General features: G+C 40.9%; 1 protein-coding gene and 1 non-coding gene across 2 annotated transcripts; one reads left to right on the forward strand and one right to left on the reverse strand.

The window, feature by feature from the left end:
- Window positions 1-2,834: 2,834 nt before the first annotated feature.
- On the reverse strand, window positions 2,835-2,940 carry LOC130464554 (small nucleolar RNA R71). The gene has a single exon (XR_008924952.1). It is a non-coding gene; the product is annotated as a small nucleolar RNA R71 (small nucleolar RNA).
- An 11,463-nt stretch (window positions 2,941-14,403) lies between these two features.
- Window positions 14,404-16,115, forward strand: LOC130463309 (uncharacterized). Its single transcript, XM_056832404.1, has 2 exons — window positions 14,404-15,589; window positions 15,706-16,115. The coding sequence occupies exons 1-2, from the start codon at window positions 14,404-14,406 to the stop codon at window positions 16,113-16,115; spliced, it is 1,596 nt and encodes a 531-aa protein (XP_056688382.1).
- The last annotated feature ends 3,978 nt before the right edge of the window (window positions 16,116-20,093 follow it).

Genomic DNA, 20,093 nt, shown 5'->3' on the forward strand with positions numbered 1-20,093 from the left:
AGGCCGCTTTAGTTCAAGTGGAATTAATAATATTAATCCACAACTTACTCTTGACTAAACCCTTAGGGTCACACAAATAGCACGTGAACGGATCAAGCATTTATGTGAATATATTATTCATTAAGTACTCCATTTATGATCATTCGGAAATGACAGATCTCGGTTCCGGTGGGAATTGGCATAGTCAAAAGGCAAAGTAAAGAATATTCCAGAAATGAAGATATTGCTGGAAACGGAAATACGGTTCATAACGGAAATATAAATATTATCCAAGTCGTAGATGTTGCCGGAAACGGAAACATGGTTCGCATCGAAAAATGTTATTGGAAATAGAAATATCGCCGGAATCAGAAATTTTGCCGGAAACGGAAATATTACCGGAATCGGAAATATTGTCGGAAAAGGAAGTTATTTCTGGAATCAGAAATATTAACGGAAACGTAAATATTTGTTCGAAACGGAAATGGATTCCGGAATCGGAAAACGAATCGGAAGCTGAGCGACATTTATGTTGCTCTTAGATTAGGCTTTCTTATTGTTTTATTATGATTTTTGTGATTTTTAGGTAGTTTTTATGACATTTATATGTTCTTATTCCACTTTTATGCTTTATAGGAATATACTGAAGAAATGTGGAAATCTTAGTAGAATGGTGCTAGAAGCAGTCCTGTGGGATCGCATAGGAATTCTGTGCGCTCGCACAGTGAAGAAGAGGAGACATTGAAGGCAACACAGGGCTGTGCGCCCGGGTAACAGGGTGCATTCGCACCAAATCATGAAAATTTCCAGCAGCTCCCCTTTTTTGCATGCGCTCGGACGAAAAATCCATGCGCTCGCACTAAATTCCCATGCTTCCACACATCAGAGCCATGCGACCACACAAGAAATTTTGAAGAAGAGCAGCTGAAGTTGGTCTGTGCGACCGCGCAGAATTTTCATGCACTCACACGGCACGAAGGATCTGATTTGTCGCTCTATGTGGACGCACAGAATTTTTGTGCGCCCACACACATTAACCCTGTTCGTTCGCACAGGGGTGTGTGCGTTCGCACACAGGCGCGGGCTGGCACTATTTTGACATTTGAAATTCTATTTCGGGAAACATATAAATAAATATATTTTTTTCATTTTATTAGTGAGAGTTAGTTTTTAATATGTTTTAGAATTAGTTTCAAGGTTTTATGCTTTGAGTTTTAGAGAGAGAATTTTCAAATTTCTTTGTTTGAAACACTTGCAATTCAAATTCTAGTGATAAATTCAAGTTCAATTCAAGTTTGCTTTCAAGATTCTTCAAGCTTTGAGTAATTTCTCTTCACTTAAATCCTTTCAACTTTTGCTTTATTTTCCTTAATTGCTTTGATAATTGAATTTTGGATTTGCTTTCTAATTTGATTTCAATTGAATCCTTGGAAATTCTAGCTTGATTACTTGTTTGCTTGCAATTTCGTAATTCTTTTCAATCATGGTGATTCTTGGCATAATTTCAATTCTTAGCCCAATTGTTCATTGATGAGTAGTGAGTAGTCAATTGTTAGGGTTAGGGGTGATATTTGGGGAATGATTGGGGATGTAGAGTTAATTTGTAGAATTGATGATGTGATTAAATTGTGACTTACAATTTTGGATTTCCATGTTTTATTGGTTTAGTAGTTGCAAATACTATGCTTGTCATTATAATTGGAGCTTTCTTCATGGACTTGTCAAGAAATTGAGATCCTATGAGTGAATTTGAAGTGGCTAGTTGATTTAAATTCCCATCCTAGTTCTAAGGTGACGCGAAAGCGTATCATTGGAGTTAGAATTGGCAAGGTTCGCTAACGCTAACCGAGGGGGTGCCGAACCATAATTGTTGGTTGCTTCCATAATTGCATATCCTTACATTGTCATGCTTGCATTGTATCTCTTTTTCCCCAATTTACCCAAGTTGACCCCCGATACCCTAACTCCTTCCATAATTTTTGCCTAATTAGCTTAATTTCCCGAGTTGTGACACATAATTTTGAATTAGCTTTCTAAACTAGCTTGGTGCATAGACTCAAAAACAAACCGTTCTCTTGGGATGATACCTTAGCTTACCACTATAATTCATATAGTGTGTCGGTCTAGGATCTTACAAATATTTTTTGGTAGGTGGATTCCGATTCAACGACACGGAAAAAGCCTTATCAAAATGGCGCCGTTGTCGGGGAACGGTTGTTGTTCTTGAGTTTAGATCAGTTGAGTCTAGTTTAACCAAATTTCATTATTGCTTTAGTTTACTTTTCATTGCTCACGGTGTGTTTGAGATTGTAGGCAAGATAGGGGGCACACTCGTCATAGGCCTCTCTACCCTCTCGACCTAGATTTAGAGAGGACTTTGCGGAGCTTTAGACGAATTCGAACCCGTTCATCGAGCTTCAATAGGTTTGATCCTTTGAGTGAAGTACCGGATCAAGAACTATCAAGTCCAACCATCGATAGAATGGCTCTTCCAGTTAATAATTTGGGCATACCAGGAACTTTTGAGGCAACTTGTGGCATACAATCCCTGACCACCAATGCCAAAAACTTTGAGATAAGGCCCGCCTTGATTACCTTGGTTCAAAGTCACCCTTTTTGCGGAAAAAGTAGTGAATCGCCGCACGAACATTTGAAACAATTTGAATACTATTGCGATACTATTAAGCACAACGGGATGACTTCCGATTATGTTAGGTTGAAGCTATTCCGGTTTTCTCTATTGGGGCGAGCTAGTGATTGGCTTGACAAGGAGGTCAAGCCAACTTCACTAAGGACTTGGAACGAAGTGACAAGCGCATTCCTTAGTAAGTTCTACTCGCATGGGAAGACGACGGAGTATCGGCACAAAATTCAATCCTTCGAGCAAAAGCGTGATGAATCGCTATTTGAGGTTTGGGATCGATTTAAGGAATACCAAAGGGAGTGGCCTCATCACGGAATCCCTAAGTGGCTCCTCCTACAAACTTTCTACTTGGGACTTAGCCCAACCTCCGAAACAAGTCTTGATGCGGGGGCGGGTGGTCCAATTATGAATAAGACGGAGGTCCAAATCGAAGAGATAATAGAAGATGTCGTGCAAAACTACCAAGAATGGCATGTGGGGAGTAGGAATTATGATAACAAGGGGAAGTATGAAGATGGCAAGGGTTCGATGTTCGCTTTGGGGAAAGCCAATATCATTGAAAAGCTTAGCTCAAGACTTGAGAAGCTTGAGAGTGCTCCAAGTCAACCACCATATCCATCAACAATTCCTCCACCATCGGCCACCCTTCTCACTAACGGGAAGGGAAAGGTTAGTTCCTACAACACCATGCCTCTCGATACATCTTTTTGTGACATTTGTGTTAGGTTATGATACATATGACATTTACATAGATCATGCGGAAACAACCATTAACCCAGGAAACATATTATTTACACATAATCATATAGCATAATTTAGATGCATACTCTTTGTTGCGTGCCCTCCCTAGCTGCGCCCGAACCGAACAAGAACAAGTCTTTTAGGACTCCAAGTGTCGTCCCTCCGTAGATAGTCCACAGCACGTCCGGATCCGCCTTAAGATTGACCAACTAGAATCGCCCTTAAGGTACTAGAAAATTCGGCACTTTTATGAGCAAGATGTGTTTTAATTTTCTCTCAAAAAACTCACTTTTGAATACTTTGAAACTTGTGTATAAATTATGACCCCTAGGCCTTTATTTATAGAGTTATGGAAAAGGAATCGTAATCCTAGTAGGATGCGAATTAATTGGAATTAGAATCCTACATGAATTCTATTTAATTAATTTATCCAATTAGGAATAGACATTTAATCATACACTGACTCTTGCAGATTCAGGAATCATGCATGAGCACAAACTCACACACACACGGCAGCCACAAGGGCTGCCCATGCGCGTGCGAGCAGCAGCCCGCGTAGCACGGCCCACGCAGCCGCGGCCTCTTGGCGCGCGCTGGGCCTGCCTTGCGGTAGGCCTGGCCGCTGCCTTGGCTGGGCTTTGTGGCGCGCATGCTTGCTGGGCGATGGCCCCGGCTTCGTGCTGGGCCTTCGTCCGGCAAGCCTCGTCCGATGCTAATTCGTACGATACGCTTCCGATTAAATTTCCATTTCCGGAATCTATTTCCGATACGAACAATATTTAACATTTCCGATTCCGGAATTAATTTCCGTTTCGAACAAATATTTAATATTTCCGTTTCCGGAATTATTTTCCGATTCCGGCAATATTTCCGATTCTGACAATATTTCCGTTTCCGGCAATATTTCCGATTCTGGTAATATTTCCATTTCCAATAATATTTTCCGATACGTACCATGTTTCCGTTTCCGGCAACATCTACGACTTGGATAATATTCATATTTCCGATACGATCCATATTTCCGTTTCCGGCAATATCATCGTTTCCGGAGTATTCATTTCTTGCCTGTGACGATCTTAGCTCCCACTGAAACCAAGATCCGTCGGTTCCGAATATTCATAGATGGAGTATTTAATGCCATTAAATACTTGATCCGTTTACGTACTATTTGTGTGACCCTACGGGTTCAGTCAAGAGTAAGCTGTGGATTAATATCATTAATTCCACTTGAACTGAAGCGGCCTCTAGCTAGGCATTCAGCTCACTTGATCTCACTGAATTATTAACTTGTTAATTAATACTGAACCGCATTTATTAGACTTAACATAGAATGCATACTTGGACCAAGGGCATTATTTCCTTCAGTCTCCCACTTGTCCTTAGGGACAAGTGTGCATTTCCTAATTCCTTTGTCGCTCGATGCTTGCTCTTGAACATAAGGTAAGAGTTGTCATCCTTATTATGTCCAGAGGTGTTCCTCGGTTTCAGAGTTCAACTGATCAAATAAACAGATAATCATAGCCTATGATTCATCCGAGCACGGCCATGCATTTCACAGTTTCTAGCTCTCCGAGTGGCCTTGTACAACTTTTAAGCATCTCTTCCCGATTTATGGGAGGACAATCCCAATCTTGCGATCTTGAGATTAGACTTCGTTTGATAGGTGATTACCTGAGCGTTGCCTTTATAGCCTCCTTTTACGGTGCGACGGTTGGTCAACGTCAAAGCAACCAGTTCTCAAACAAGTAATCTCAAATCACTCAGGTATTGAGGATTTAGTGTCTAATAATTTAATGAAATTTACTTATGACAGACTTTCATCTCTTACAGTAAAGTTTCATAGGTCTTGTCCGATACTAGTCTTCCCAAAGTAAGTATCTATGCAAATGATTATGACATTGCCATGTCCACATAGTTCAAGAAACAGAACTACTAGTCATCTTGCATTCTAATCGTCTAACGTTTTCTATGCGTCCAATTTTATAGAAAACTCCGATTAGGGACCATTTTCAACCTTTGACATTCAAGTTCACTTGATAGACATTTTTTAGTCACAGGACTGGTCCTGACAGTCTATCTTGAATATATCGTCAAGTTGAAGGGACTCATCATTTAATAAACCACAAATTAAATGGAAAAATGAATTTCTTTCATTTATTGTGAATGATTAACCAATAATGTTTTACAAAGATTTAAACTCTAAAACTTTAAAACATTAAACAGAGACATCAAAGCCATTCTCCAATATGCTTGATTCCCATAGCTGCAGTGTGCGAGTTGTGCTTCGCTTGCGGCAGAGGTTTAGTTAATGGATCTGATATGTTGTCATCAGTTCCAATTTTGCTTATCTCGACTTCTTTTCTTTCAACGAACTCTCGTAGAAGGTGAAATCTACGAAGTACATGCTTGACTCTCTGGTGGTGTCTAGGCTCTTTTGCCTGTGCAATAGCTCCGTTATTATCACAATACAGGGCTATTGGTCCTTTAATGGAGGGGACTACACCAAGTTCTCCTATGAACTTCCTTAGCCATATAGCTTCCTTTGCTGCTTCATGTGCAGCAATGTACTCCGCTTCAGTTGTAGAATCCGCAATGGTGCTTTGCTTAGCACTTTTCCAGCTTACTGCTCCTCCGTTGAGGCAGAAGACAAACCCAGACTGTGATCTGAAATCATCTTTGTCGGTTTGGAAACTTGCGTCCGTATAGCCTTTAACAATTAATTCATCATCACCACCATAGACCAGGAAGTCATCTTTGTGCCTTTTCAGGTACTTCAGAATGTTCTTGGCAGCAGTCCAATGCGCCTCTCCTGGGTCTGACTGGTATCTGCTCGTAGCACTGAGTGCGTACGCAACATCCGGGCGTGTACATATCATAGCATACATTATTGAACCAATCAATGATGCATATGGAATCCCATTCATTCGTCTACGCTCATCAAGTGTTTTTGGGCACTGAGTCTTGCTTAGAGTCATTCCATGAGACATGGGTAGGTAGCCTCGCTTGGAGTCCGCCATCTTGAACCTATCAAGCACCTTATTGATATAAGTGCTTTGACTAAGTCCAATCATCTTTTTAGATCTATCTCTGTAAATCTTGATGCCCAATATGTATTGTGCTTCTCCTAGATCCTTCATCGAAAAACATTTCCCAAGCCAAATCTTGACAGAGTTCAACATAGGAATGTCATTTCCGATAAGCAATATGTCGTCGACATATAATACTAGGAAAGCAATTTTGCTCCCACTGACCTTCTTGTATACACAAGATTCGTCCGCGTTCTTGATGAAACCAAAGTCACTGACTGCTTCATCAAAACGTATATTCCAGCTCCTGGATGCCTGCTTCAATCCGTAGATTGACTTCTTTAGCTTGCATACCTTTTTAGCATTCTTTGGATCCTCAAAACCTTCAGGCTGTGTCATAAACACAGTTTCTGTTAAAACGCCGTTTAAGAAAGCAGTTTTGACATCCATCTGCCATATTTCGTAATCGTAATATGCAGCGATTGCTAACATTATTCGAATAGACTTTAGCATTGCAACTGGTGAAAAGGTTTCATCGTAATCCACACCGTGGACTTGCCTGTAACCTTTTGCAACCAATCTAGCTTTGAAAACTTCAAGTTTCCCATCCTTGTCCTTTTTCAGTTTGAAAACCCATTTGCTTCCAATGGCTTGGTAGCCATCTGGCAAATCGACCAAATCCCATACTTGGTTTTCAGACATGGAGTCTAATTCAGATTGCATGGCTTCTTGCCATTGCTTGGAGCTAGGGCTCGTCATAGCTTGCTTGTAAGTCGCAGGTTCATCACTTCCAAGTAATAGAACGTCATAGCTCTCGTTCGTCAAAATACCTAAGTACCTTTCCGGTTGAGATCTATATCTTTGCGATCTACGCGGGGTAACAATTCTAGATTGACCATGATTCTCACCAGATTCTTCTAAAGATCTCTGAGTTTCATCCTGAATGTCATCTTGAGCATTCTCTAGAGTTTGTTGTTCGACTCGAATTTCTTCGAGGTCTACTTTTCTCCCACTTGTCATTTTGGAAATGTGATCCTTCTCCAAAAAGACACCATCTCGAGCAACAAACACTTTGTTCTCAGATGTATTGTAGAAGTAATACCCCTTTGTTTCCTTTGGATAGCCCACAAGGATACATTTGTCAGATTTTGGATGAAGTTTGTCTGAAATTAATCGTTTGACGTATACTTCACATCCCCAAATCTTAAGAAAAGACACATTTGGAGGCTTTCCAAACCATAATTCGTATGGAGTCTTTTCGACAGCTTTAGACGGAGCTCTATTTATAGTGAGTGCAGCTGTATTTAGTGCATGTCCCCAAAATTCTAATGGAAGTTCGGCCTGACCCATCATTGACCTGACCATGTCTAGCAAGGTTCTGTTCCTCCGTTCTGACACACCGTTCCATTGTGGTGTTCCAGGAGGAGTCAATTCTGATAGAATTCCACATTCTTTCAGATGGTCATCAAATTCATAGCTCAGATATTCACCGCCTCTATCAGACCGCAGTGCCTTAATCTTCTTGCCTAATTGATTCTCTACTTCACTCTGAAATTCCTTGAATTTGTCAAAGGATTCAGACTTATGCTTCATTAGGTAGACATAACCATACCTACTGAAGTCATCAGTGAAAGTGATAAAGTAGCTGAAACCACCTCTAGCATTTGTACTCATTGGTCCACATACATCTGTATGGATTAAACCCAATAGTTCATTTGCTCTTTCTCCAACTTTAGAGAAAGGTTGCTTTGTCATTTTGCCAAGTAAACATGATTCGCATTTACCATAATCCTCTAAGTCAAATGGTTCTAGAATTCCTTCCCTTTGAAGTCTTTCTAAGCGTTTCAAGTTTATATGGCCTAATCGACAATGCCACAGATAGGTGAGATCTGAATCATCCTTTTTGGCCTTTTTGGTATTTATGTTATATACTTGTTTGTCGTGATCTAATAAATAAAGTCCATTGACTAATCTAGCAGATCCATAAAACATCTCTTTAAAATAAAACGAACAACTATTGTCTTTTATTATAAAGGAAAATCCCTTAGCATCTAAGCAAGAAACTGAAATGATGTTTTTAGTAAGACTTGGAACATGGAAACATTCTTCCAGTTCCAAAACTAGCCCGGAGGGCAACGACAAATAGTAAGTTCCTACGGCTAATGCAGCAATCCGTGCTCCATTTCCCACTCGTAGGTCGACTTCTCCCTTGCTTAACTTTCTACTTCTTCTTAGTCCCTGTGGATTGGAACATAAGTGTGAGCCACAACCTGTATCTAATACCCAAGAAGTTGAATTAGCAAGTATACAGTCTATAACGAAAATACCTGAAGATGGAACGACTGTTCCGTTCTTCTGATCTTCCTTTAGCTTCAAGCAATCTCTCTTCCAATGCCCCTTCTTCTTGCAGTAGAAGCATTCGGATTCAGAAGTGGGTTGACTGACCTTCCTCTTTGCAGATTTGGCGCCAGTTTGCTTAGTTGGGCTGGCCTTGTTGCCACCTTTCTTAGCATTCCTCTTCTTTCCAGATTTCTTGAACTTGCCCCCACGCACCATAAGCACATCCTGCTTATCACTTTTGAGCGTCTTTTCAGCGGTCTTCAGCATACCGTGAAGCTCAGTGAGCGTTTTGTCCAGACTATTCATACTGTAGTTCAGTTTGAACTGATCATACCCGCTATGAAGAGAATGGAGGATGGTGTCTATAGCCATTTCCTGAGAAAATTGCTGATCCAGCCGACTCATATTCTCAATGAGTCCAATCATTTTGAGAACATGTGGACTTACGGGCTCGCCTTTCTTAAGCTTGGTCTCAAGAATTTGCCTATGAGTCTCGAATCTTTCGACTCGAGCCAGATCTTGGAACATGTTCTTCAACTCACTGATGATTGTGAAAGCATCTGAGTTGATGAACGTTTTCTGCAGATCCGCACTCATGGTGGCGAGCATTAGACATTTCACATCCTTGTTGGCATCAATCCAACGATTGAGGGCAGCCTGAGTGACCCCGTCGCCTGGAGCTTCGGGCATCGCCTCATCTAGGACATACTCCTTTTCTTCCTGCATAAGAACTATTTGCAAGTTCCTTTGCCAGTCAAGGAAGTTTTTCACGTTCAACTTCTCCTTTTCGAGAATTGATCGAATGTTGAATGAATTGTTGTTTGCCATATTAAAAAACTACAATTGAAAAGAATAAACAAATAAATAACCATTCACAGTTTCTCTTAATAAACTTAAATTCTAGCATACATGCATAATTCAATGTTTATTAAGCATTTTATTCAAGTTATGTGTTCCGGCAGGTGTGAATAAAATGATTCCAAGATCCTAAAATCATTGAAGAACTAAGCACAGTTTGTCGACTTAATCCTAGAACATCTTAGGTAAGCAAAAGCCTTTTGCTAATAGTCTAGAAACTATTCTTGGTTGATAGGTACGTCTAAGAACTTATTAGGTAAACCTATCGAATTTGCCACGACATAAAAGGACTCCTTACTTATATCGTTGAGTTTCACCAAAACTAACATGTACTCACAATTATTTGTGTACCTTGCCCCTTTAGGACCAATAAGTAACACCTCGCTGAGCGAAAACTATTACTAGATTGATGTAAAGGATATCCAAGCAAGTGTATATTTTGGCATGGCACCTTTTAACTCAATTTTTAAGTTTGGAACTTAATGCTCTTACTATGTTGGTTAGATTTTAAGTGAACTAAAATCCTTAATCATGCAACATAATCAAGCTTATGATCTCATGCATTTTAAGACATATTTAAAGCAATAAATAACTTAAAACATGCATAAGATATTTGTGATCTAGTATGGCCCGACTTCATCTTGAAGCTTTGACTTCAAAGTCCGTCTTGAAAATCTCCGTGGGAGGCACCATTTTCTTCAAATAGGATAAGCTATAACTAATTACAACTATTTGATGGTACGCAGACCATTTTGAATTGAAAAATAACTTTGGTACTTTAGACCAATTACATTCAAATTAATGGTACGCAGACCATATTTTCTATCCTATTTGGGCCATACTAGTCACTTCATAACCTGCAAAACAGTACATATACAATATATACCATTCACCCATTCATTATCATGAATGGCCCACATAGCTGGTTAGTAAAACACATTATGCATCACGTAAACATTTGCAGCAATTAATTAAGGGCACCAATAATCTACCAATTATTCAGTCCTTATTAATTCTAATCGAGTTGTTTTAACCTTAAGGATTTGTAGACCTAATCAAGAGTTTATGACTAAAAAGCGCTCCCACTCAAACCAATAAATTCATATGCTTTACTAATTTTAAACATAAAATTGTATTTCTAGTCTAACCGGAAACATACAAATTTAATTAAAATTTAAAGCTCATATAAATTTATAATTGAATCCAAAAATTTAATTTAATTTCAGTCGCATTTAAATTAATTCATGATTTTAATTTTAGTAAAATAATTAGAATAAATTCCATTTATTATAATTATAATATTCAAAATTAAAATCCAAGAAATTAATTCAAATTTTTAATTTTAAAATTAATTAAAATTACGTGAACTGAAATTTTCAAATTAAACATTCAAAACGATCTAATCGTAACGCAAACACCCTATGCGTTGCACGCCCATGGGCCGTACGCACACAGCCATTGCTGGCCATGTGCGCGCAGCCCATGCGCTCGTCGCATAGCTGCTGCTGTCTCATCGCAAGCCTCCGCACAGCGCCCCATCGCACGCGAGCTATCGCTCGCAGTGCGCGCGCGCGAGATCGCTCGCTGGGCGCGCTGGCTCGCTCGCTGTGCGCGCGAGCCATCGCTCGCTGGGGCGCGACATCGCTCGCTGGGCGAGCGACATCGCTCGCTGGGCGAGCGACATCGCGCGCTGCGCGCGCGAGCAGTGCTGGGCGCAGCGCTCGTGGCACGCGAGCTTGCGCTCGCTGCGCGCGAGGCTGCGCGCACTTGTGCGAGGCAGCGCGCGTTGTGGCGCAGCTCGCTTGCTGCCCACACGCGACTGCCTTGGCTCGCCCTTCGCCCATGCCCATTCGTTCATTGCTCGTGGCACACGACACAAGGCAGGGCTGCTGCCTTGTGCTCGTGCACTACGCCCTTGCTCATTGCATTCGTGCCGCACGGGCGACGAGCTCCCTTGCTCGTCGTCGCATGCCCGCATTATACAACACCCCTTAAGGGTAACACGAAGCGTCCATTGCTTCGTGCGTGCAAGTTATTTGAACGAATCGCATTAAAATTTAAAATTTATATTTAAAATTAATGACAAATTAATAAATATTATTAATTTCATAATTTTAGGGCGAAAAAATCGAAAATTTATTATCCAATTGATTTCCGATTGATATGGATTCAAGTCTAGGTCATAAAAATTTAAAATTTATCGTAAATTTACAATTTTTATGGTGGTTTTTAATCATAGGTTTCTAATTAAATTACAATTAATTATGAAAATCAAATTAATTCTAAATTATTCTAATTTTCAACAAATTAATCATAATTACAAATTAGATTGCATAATTAACAAGACTAGGCATTCAAACTTGTTAAACATATGCAGTAGGTCAATCAAAAATTCAAGATTTATCAACAGGAATCGCAAATATTTAATTTAACATCTTAAATTTACGAAATTTTGCATTCGAAAAACTAAAACCTTCGAAAAGTCATAGTTAGGCTTCGAATTTGAGAATTCTGGGTTCGGCAGAAAAATACTATTTTTTGTCAAAATTTTAGAATGCCTTTTACATGCGGAATTGACACAAAAATCACTCAATTCGGATGAGTAATGAAGAAACTGCCGAAAAACTGCGTACATATAATTAAATAAACGCAATTTGCAATTAATTAACAATTACGAAAATTAATCACCCCTTTTAATTCTTGCAAATTTGTAATATTTAACCATGTTCATGCAATTTAGATTATGAAAATAATAAGGGGCTCGTGATACCACTGTTAGGTTATGATACATATGACATTTACATAGATCATGCGGAAACAACCATTAACCCAGGAAACATATTATTTACACATAATCATATAGCATAATTTAGATGCATACTCTTTGTTGCGTGCCCTCCCTAGCTGCGCCCGAACCGAACAAGAACAAGTCTTTTAGGACTCCAAGTGTCGTCCCTCCGTAGATAGTCCACAGCACGTCCGGATCCGCCTTAAGATTGACCAACTAGAATCGCCCTTAAGGTACTAGAAAATTCGGCACTTTTATGAGCAAGATGTGTTTTAATTTTCTCTCAAAAAACTCACTTTTGAATACTTTGAAACTTGTGTATAAATTATGACCCCTAGGCCTTTATTTATAGAGTTATGGAAAAGGAATCGTAATCCTAGTAGGATGCGAATTAATTGGAATTAGAATCCTACATGAATTCTATTTAATTAATTTATCCAATTAGGAATAGACATTTAATCATACACTGACTCTTGCAGATTCAGGAATCATGCATGAGCACAAACTCACACACACACGGCAGCCACAAGGGCTGCCCATGCGCGTGCGAGCAGCAGCCCGCGTAGCACGGCCCACGCAGCCGCGGCCTCTTGGCGCGCGCTGGGCCTGCCTTGCGGTAGGCCTGGCCGCTGCCTTGGCTGGGCTTTGTGGCGCGCATGCTTGCTGGGCGATGGCCCCGGCTTCGTGCTGGGCCTTCGTCCGGCAAGCCTCGTCCGATGCTAATTCGTACGATACGCTTCCGATTAAATTTCCATTTCCGGAATCTATTTCCGATACGAACAATATTTAACATTTCCGATTCCGGAATTAATTTCCGTTTCGAACAAATATTTAATATTTCCGTTTCCGGAATTATTTTCCGATTCCGGCAATATTTCCGATTCTGACAATATTTCCGTTTCCGGCAATATTTCCGATTCTGGTAATATTTCCATTTCCAATAATATTTTCCGATACGTACCATGTTTCCGTTTCCGGCAACATCTACGACTTGGATAATATTCATATTTCCGATACGATCCATATTTCCGTTTCCGGCAATATCATCGTTTCCGGAGTATTCATTTCTTGCCTGTGACGATCTTAGCTCCCACTGAAACCAAGATCCGTCGGTTCCGAATATTCATAGATGGAGTATTTAATGCCATTAAATACTTGATCCGTTTACGTACTATTTGTGTGACCCTACGGGTTCAGTCAAGAGTAAGCTGTGGATTAATATCATTAATTCCACTTGAACTGAAGCGGCCTCTAGCTAGGCATTCAGCTCACTTGATCTCACTGAATTATTAACTTGTTAATTAATACTGAACCGCATTTATTAGACTTAACATAGAATGCATACTTGGACCAAGGGCATTATTTCCTTCAATTTGTGGTGAGCATGGTCATTTCCCTAGCTTGTGCCATTTATTGAATAATGTATCATATGTTGAACATGGCTCTCCTTATAAGCAAGAATTTGATGTGGAATATGCAAATTCTATGAATGAGAGGCCTATATATGATGGGCCCCCGAACCTAAACTTTAATAGACAAGCACCTAGAGGCCCTCCTATGCATGCTTATCAAGGTGGATCCTACCAAGGCCAAGGCCAAGGAGGGTTTTATAATCAAGGTCGGGTTAACTATAGGGCGCAAAGCTATTAAGGCCAAGATTCCTATGGTCAACCCCATGGCCTAGGTAATCAAACTCAAAACAACCAACCTAGTTATAACCCAAACCACCAAGGCGGAGGGGGTTACAACTACCAATATGGGAAATATAGGGGAGCTTCTAGTGGGGGCTATCCATTGAATTCGGGAAACCAATATGGCAATTCCCAATATCCTCCTCCCGGATTCAATGCACCTAGGACCTATTGCACTCATTTTCCACCTAATCCTACCGGATTTGGTAATGCTCCTCCATGGCTCCCGCCTACCAAATCTAATCTTGTGGCTCTCATGGAGTCGTTTGTGGGGGCGCAAGCCAAGAAAATGTGGAATTTGAGGATGGATTCAAGCAATCCAATATTCATCTTAAGATGATTGAAACCCAACTAGCTCAACTTGCTAGCACCATCAAGGAGCATCATTTGCATACAAGTCTCCCACCCCAAGGTCAAGCTCCACGACAAATGAATGCCATTGTGACTAGGAGTGGAAAGACTCTAGGTGATAGTGTTAGAGCTAGTAAAGTTTCTGAGTCAAAAGGGGAAGAACAAAAGGGTATTGTTGAGTCGAATGACAATGACGCAGTAGAAAATGAGCCTCACGTAGATGATGTGAGTGATGTTTCAAAGCCAAAGGAGACTACTCTTCTACCTTTCCCCACTCCTAAACCCCCCTACCCCCAAAGGTTTATAAGGCACAAATTGGATGTTCGATTCTCAAAATTATTTGAATTCCTTAGGAAGTTACATATTACCATTCCCTTTACGGACGCATTGAAGCAAATGCCTACTTACTCAAGATTTCTTAAGGAAATTTTGAGTGGAAAGAGAGATTGCGACGTAAAGAAAACGGTTAATTTAACTGAGAATGGTAGCGCCATTATTCTCAATCAAATGCCCCCAAAACTCAAGGATCCGGGTAGTTTCTCTATCCCATGTGCAATCAAAACCCTTGAAATTGGGAATTCCCTATGTGATTTGGGGGCCAGTGTTAGTTTGATGCAGTACTCAGTATTCACTAAACTTGACATTGGAGAATTGGTCCCTACCAATATTACATTGCAACTTGGCGACCGATCGGTCAAATATACCATTGGCAAGGTTGAAGATGTACCATTGAGGGTAGGAAAGTTCATCATCCCCATGGACTTTGTGGTTCTCGATATTGATGAGGATGCTCATGTCCCAATCATTCTTGGTAGGCGGTTTTTGGCCACGGCGGTGGCTATCTTTGATGTTAAACAAGGGGTAATCACCCTTAAGGTGGGAAAGGATAGTCTTACTTTTGATTTGACTAACACTATGCAATATCCTAGCTCACCTAGTGAAAATTGCTTCTTTGTTTACTCCCTTGACCCCCTTGTCCATGATATGCATGAGCACTTGCTCATTTCTAATGATCCTCTTAAGCTTGCTATCTTGAATAGGGAATGTTTAGGAAATGTAGGGGTGGAAGCGGCCAAATACAAGGAGCAATTGAACACCACCCCACTTGGTGAGGAATGTTGCCTTTTGCTTGACCGGGAGGACTTTCATGATGATCTAGAGCAACGTGATGGTAAAGAAGCTCCCAAGGTTGAGCTCAAAGTCTACCTTCAAACTTGAGGTATGTTTTCCGTGGTCCTAACTCCTCCTACCCCGTCATTGTTAACGCTAGTTTGAATGATGAGCAAGTCCTCAAGCTCATTCATGTTTTGAGGAGGAATCAAAGTGCTTTGGGGTATACCATAGATGACTTGAAAGACATAAGCCTGACACTTTGTATGCACCACATTGAACTTGAGGACAATGCCTTCCCCCATCGGGAAAGACAACGCAAGCTTAACCCACCAATGGGTGAGGTGGTTAAGAAAGAAATTGTCAAACTCTTGGCTGCCGGGATCATCTACCATATTTCCAATAGTAGGTGGGTGTCCCCGGTCCACGTTGTCCCCAAGAAAGGTGGGATGACGGTGGTCAAAAATCAACAAGGTGAGCTAATTTCTACTCAGACGGTGACCGGGTGGCGAATGTGCATTGATTACCGTCAACTCAACCTTTCAACCAAGAAATATCATTTTGCCCTTCATAGATCAAATGCTTGAGCGACTAACAAAGCACAAGTACTTTAGTTTTCGTGATGGCTATTCCGGGTTCTTTTAAATCCCCATAAACCCGGAAGACCAAGAGAAAACTACTTTCACTTGTCCATATGGAACATTTGCTTATGGGAGGATTCCATTTGGGCTTTGTAATTCCCCCGGGACTTTTCAAAGATGCATGATGAGCATTTTCGGTGACATGATTGAGGAGGAAATGGAGGTTTTCATGGATGATTTATCGGTGGGTGATGCCACCTATGATGAGTGCCTCCTCAACCTTGAAAAGTGTCTTGAGAGATGTGAAAAGGTTCATTTGGTCCTTAATTGGGAGAAGTGTCACTTTATGGTGCAAGAGGGGATTGTCCTTGGGCATAAGGTATCACACTTTGGTATTGAAGTGGATAGGGCGAAAATTGAGGTTATTGAAAAGCACCCTCCTCCGATCAATGTTAAGGGCATCCGCTCCTTCCTTGGGCACGCCAGTTTTTATAGGAGATTCATCAAGGAGTTCTCGTTGATTGTTAGGCCCCTTACTAATTTCCTTCAAAAGGAGTTTGATTTTCAATTCAATGCCGCATGCCTTAATTCCTTCAACACACTCAAGCTCGCCTTAGTTTCCACTCCTATCTTGCAAGCCCCCGATTGGTCCCTCCCTTTTGAACTTATGTGCGATGCAAGCGACTATTCGGTTGGGGGTGTCTTTGGTCAAAGGAAGGATAAGAAGTTCCATGTCATTTATTACATGTGCAAAACACTCAACCAAGCCCAATCCAACTACACTACCACCGAAAAAGAGTTCCTTGCAATTGTTCATGCCTTCGAGAAATTCCGGAACTATTTGGTGGGTTCACAAACCATTGTGTACACTGACCATGCGGCAATCGGGTATCTTATGGCCAAGAAGGAGGCAAATCCTAGGATCATTCGATGGGTTCTCCTCCTCCAAGAATTCGACATTGAGATTCGTGATAAGAAGGGAGCCGAAAATGTGGTAGTCGATCATCTCTCTAGGCTTGAGCTTGGGGATAGGGTTAAGGATGATTTTCCAATTGAAGATACCTTGCATGATGATACTTTGTATATGGTAGAAAGCTCCACTCTCCCTTGGATCGGTTACATTGTGAACTACCTCGCTTGTGGGGCGATCCCCGAGGATCTCTCTACTCAACAATGGCGAAAGTTGAAATATGATGCTCGGCGATATGTGTGGGATGAGCCTATCTTGTTGAGAAGGTTCCCGGATGGGCTATAACGGAGATGTGTACTGAATGATTAGTTTTCTAATGTTCACCGTATGTGCCACTCTTGTCCTTGTGGTGGGCATATGGGAGGTGATAAAACTGCCTCCAAGGTCCTTCAAAGTATGTTATGGTGGCCCACCCTTTTCCGCGATGCTTGGGCCTTTGTCAAATCTTGTGATCGTTGCCAACGCACGAGAAATGTATCTAAGAGGCAAGAGATGCCACAATCTTCCATTCTTGAGCTAGAAGTGTTTGATGTTTGGGGCATTGACTTCATGGGCCCTTTTCCTTCTTCCTACGGCAATTTGTACATCCTAGTGGCCGTTGACTATGTGTCTAAATGGGCAGAAGAAATCGCCTCACCCACCATTGATCATAAGGTGGTGATTTCTCTTTTTGAGAAGATTGTCTTCCCCCGTTTCGGAGTCCCTAGAGCGGTGATAAGTGATGGAGGATCCCACTTTGCTCATGGGAAGTTCAAGGAAATTTTGAAGAAATATGGTGTGCATCACAAAGTAGGTTTGGGGTACGTACCACTCCCAAACTAGTGGCCAAGTTGAGGTAACCAACCGGGAGGTTAAGTCCATCCTTGAGAAGACGGTTGCTAAGAACCGAAAGGATTGGGCAATCATACTCGATGATGCTTTATGGGCTTATACGACGGCTTTCAAGACTCCAATTGGGATGACCCCGTATAAGCTCATGTATGGCAAGAATTTCCATTTGCCGGTCGAGTTGGAGCATCGGGCCATGTGGGCCATTAAAACCTTGAATTTCGAGCTTTCTTGTGCGGGTGAGCGGTGTTTACTTGACTTATATGAGCTTGAAGAGCTCCGAATGAATGCATATGATTCGGCAAGTATTTACAAAGCTTGTTCCAAGCGATATCACGACGCCCGTATTGAGAAGAGAGAGTTCAAGGAGGGAGAAAAGGTTCTCCTCTATAATTCTCGTTTGAAATTATTCCCGGGCAAGCTCAAGTCCCGGTGGAGCGGCCCATTTGATGTAGTGAGAGTGTTCCCACATGGTGCAATTGAGATTCGGAGACAAGATACCAGCAACTTCAAAGTTAATGGTCATAGGCTTAAGCATTATTATATGGGTGACTCTCTTGGCTCGTTTGCTATCATGGACCTCAAGGACCCCCCAAGAATTGGGGGGGCACCGTCAAGCTAGTGACGTTAAAGAAGCGTTTCCGGGAGGCACCCCGCGGGTTTTGTGCATGTTTTTGTATGTTTTCGTGGTGTGGATTCATTTCATTCACCATTGTCATGCGCGATGATATTTTTGGTGAGTTCGTTAGTTATTCTGGTTCTTTGCGGAACTTGCTCCCACGGCATCTCCGGTAATATCCTTCTAACTCACATGCATTCTTTGGGATCGTGCATTATTCATGTGGGGCATTGGTTGGATGGGTAGTTGTGCCCCTCCTTGTTTCGTTTTAGGCCTTGAGGACATGGCCTAATTCGAGCGTGGGGGGAGATTTTATTGTGTGGTTGCCATTATGATTCTCATGCCAATGATTTCGTGCATTTGTGTGCTGTTGTAAATACTATCTTGCTTAGTTTCTTTGATTTTAGGTTCCTTTTGTTTTCTTTTGTTTTCCTTTTCCTTTCGTTATTTTCTTTTCTTTCTTTTCCTTTCCTTTTTCTTTCATTCCTTTTTCTTTCATTCCTTTTTCCTTTTCCTTTCCTTTTTCTTTCTTTTTGTCAAGGCAAGTTTTTCTAGTTTTTAGGATTTATTCTTGATTCGGGCATAATAAAATTGGAACTTGTAGGTTAGACTAGAATGCTTTTATTCCTAATTGGTAGAGTTATGCACGGCTTTGAATGTCTTGGTTTGAGTCTAGGATTTGGGTGTAAAGGTAGTCGTTAGAACTTTGGATAGCATGAGTCTTGAACCATTGGTTTGTGGTAAGATGGTGTCGTTCTCTCTAGTGACTTGAAGCCGGAGAGGATAGTATTTGCTACCCATATATGAGGATCTTGTTCTTTCTAGCCCAATTCTCAAACACAAATATTGAGTGTGGCATGGATCCTTGGCATTGACTTCCTATATCCCGAGTTTGACTTTTTCCTTCTCAAGACCGCGACCGAACTACTTTAGGGGACGATAGAGGCATTTCTTTCGGTGACTATTATTCTTTTTTTTATTCGAACATTATTTTTATTTTTCTCTCATATTTTTGTTTGCATTTGCCCCCTTGCTAGCCATTTGAGCCTTTTCCCTTGATTTCTTATAAGCTCATTACAAGCCGATTAGCCTTTGTTTATTTTCACCCTTAGAAGTGATAGTGAAGCTAGAGTAATTGTGCTTTGTGGTTTTGAATGTTTATGCAAATAATGAGAAATGATGGTTGTTGGTTAGAATGGAATGTTTGTGAAATATGTTGTATATATTGAATAAGAGGCAAAAGCAAATGCATAAAGTTTACAAAAAGCCAAAAATATAGAAAGACAAGGCAATAAGAAAAGTTTCATTTGAAACACAAAAAAGGAGAAAATCAAATCAAGAAAAGTGCAAAAAGAGTATAGTTTAGTTTTTTTGTTGAATAATCTTGGGGGTGCCCCAAATAAGTGGTGTGAATTTGTTTTGGTTCTATTTGTTTAAGTAAAGTTCATTTTGTGCTTCACTTTAGGATTGAGCTCCAGTTACCAAATTTATTCCACGCCCTTACCCCTAGCCTATACGTTACACCATAAAATCCCTCTTGACCCTTTTGAGTTGAGTCATTGTCGGT

The sequence above is a fragment of the Spinacia oleracea genome, chromosome 6, assembly GCF_020520425.1.
Source record: "Spinacia oleracea cultivar Varoflay chromosome 6, BTI_SOV_V1, whole genome shotgun sequence".
Taxonomy (NCBI): domain Eukaryota; kingdom Viridiplantae; phylum Streptophyta; class Magnoliopsida; order Caryophyllales; family Amaranthaceae; genus Spinacia; species Spinacia oleracea.

Bases quoted from the DNA above. Each gene is read 5' to 3' on its own strand.
- LOC130463309 (XM_056832404.1), top strand. From the start codon at position 14,404: ATGATTGAAACCCAACTAGCTCAACTTGCTAGCACCATCAAGGAGCAT. The intron at 15,590-15,705 runs GTAAAGAAGCTC...ATGATGAGCAAG, and splicing joins TGATCTAGAGCAACGTGATG to TCCTCAAGCTCATTCATGTT.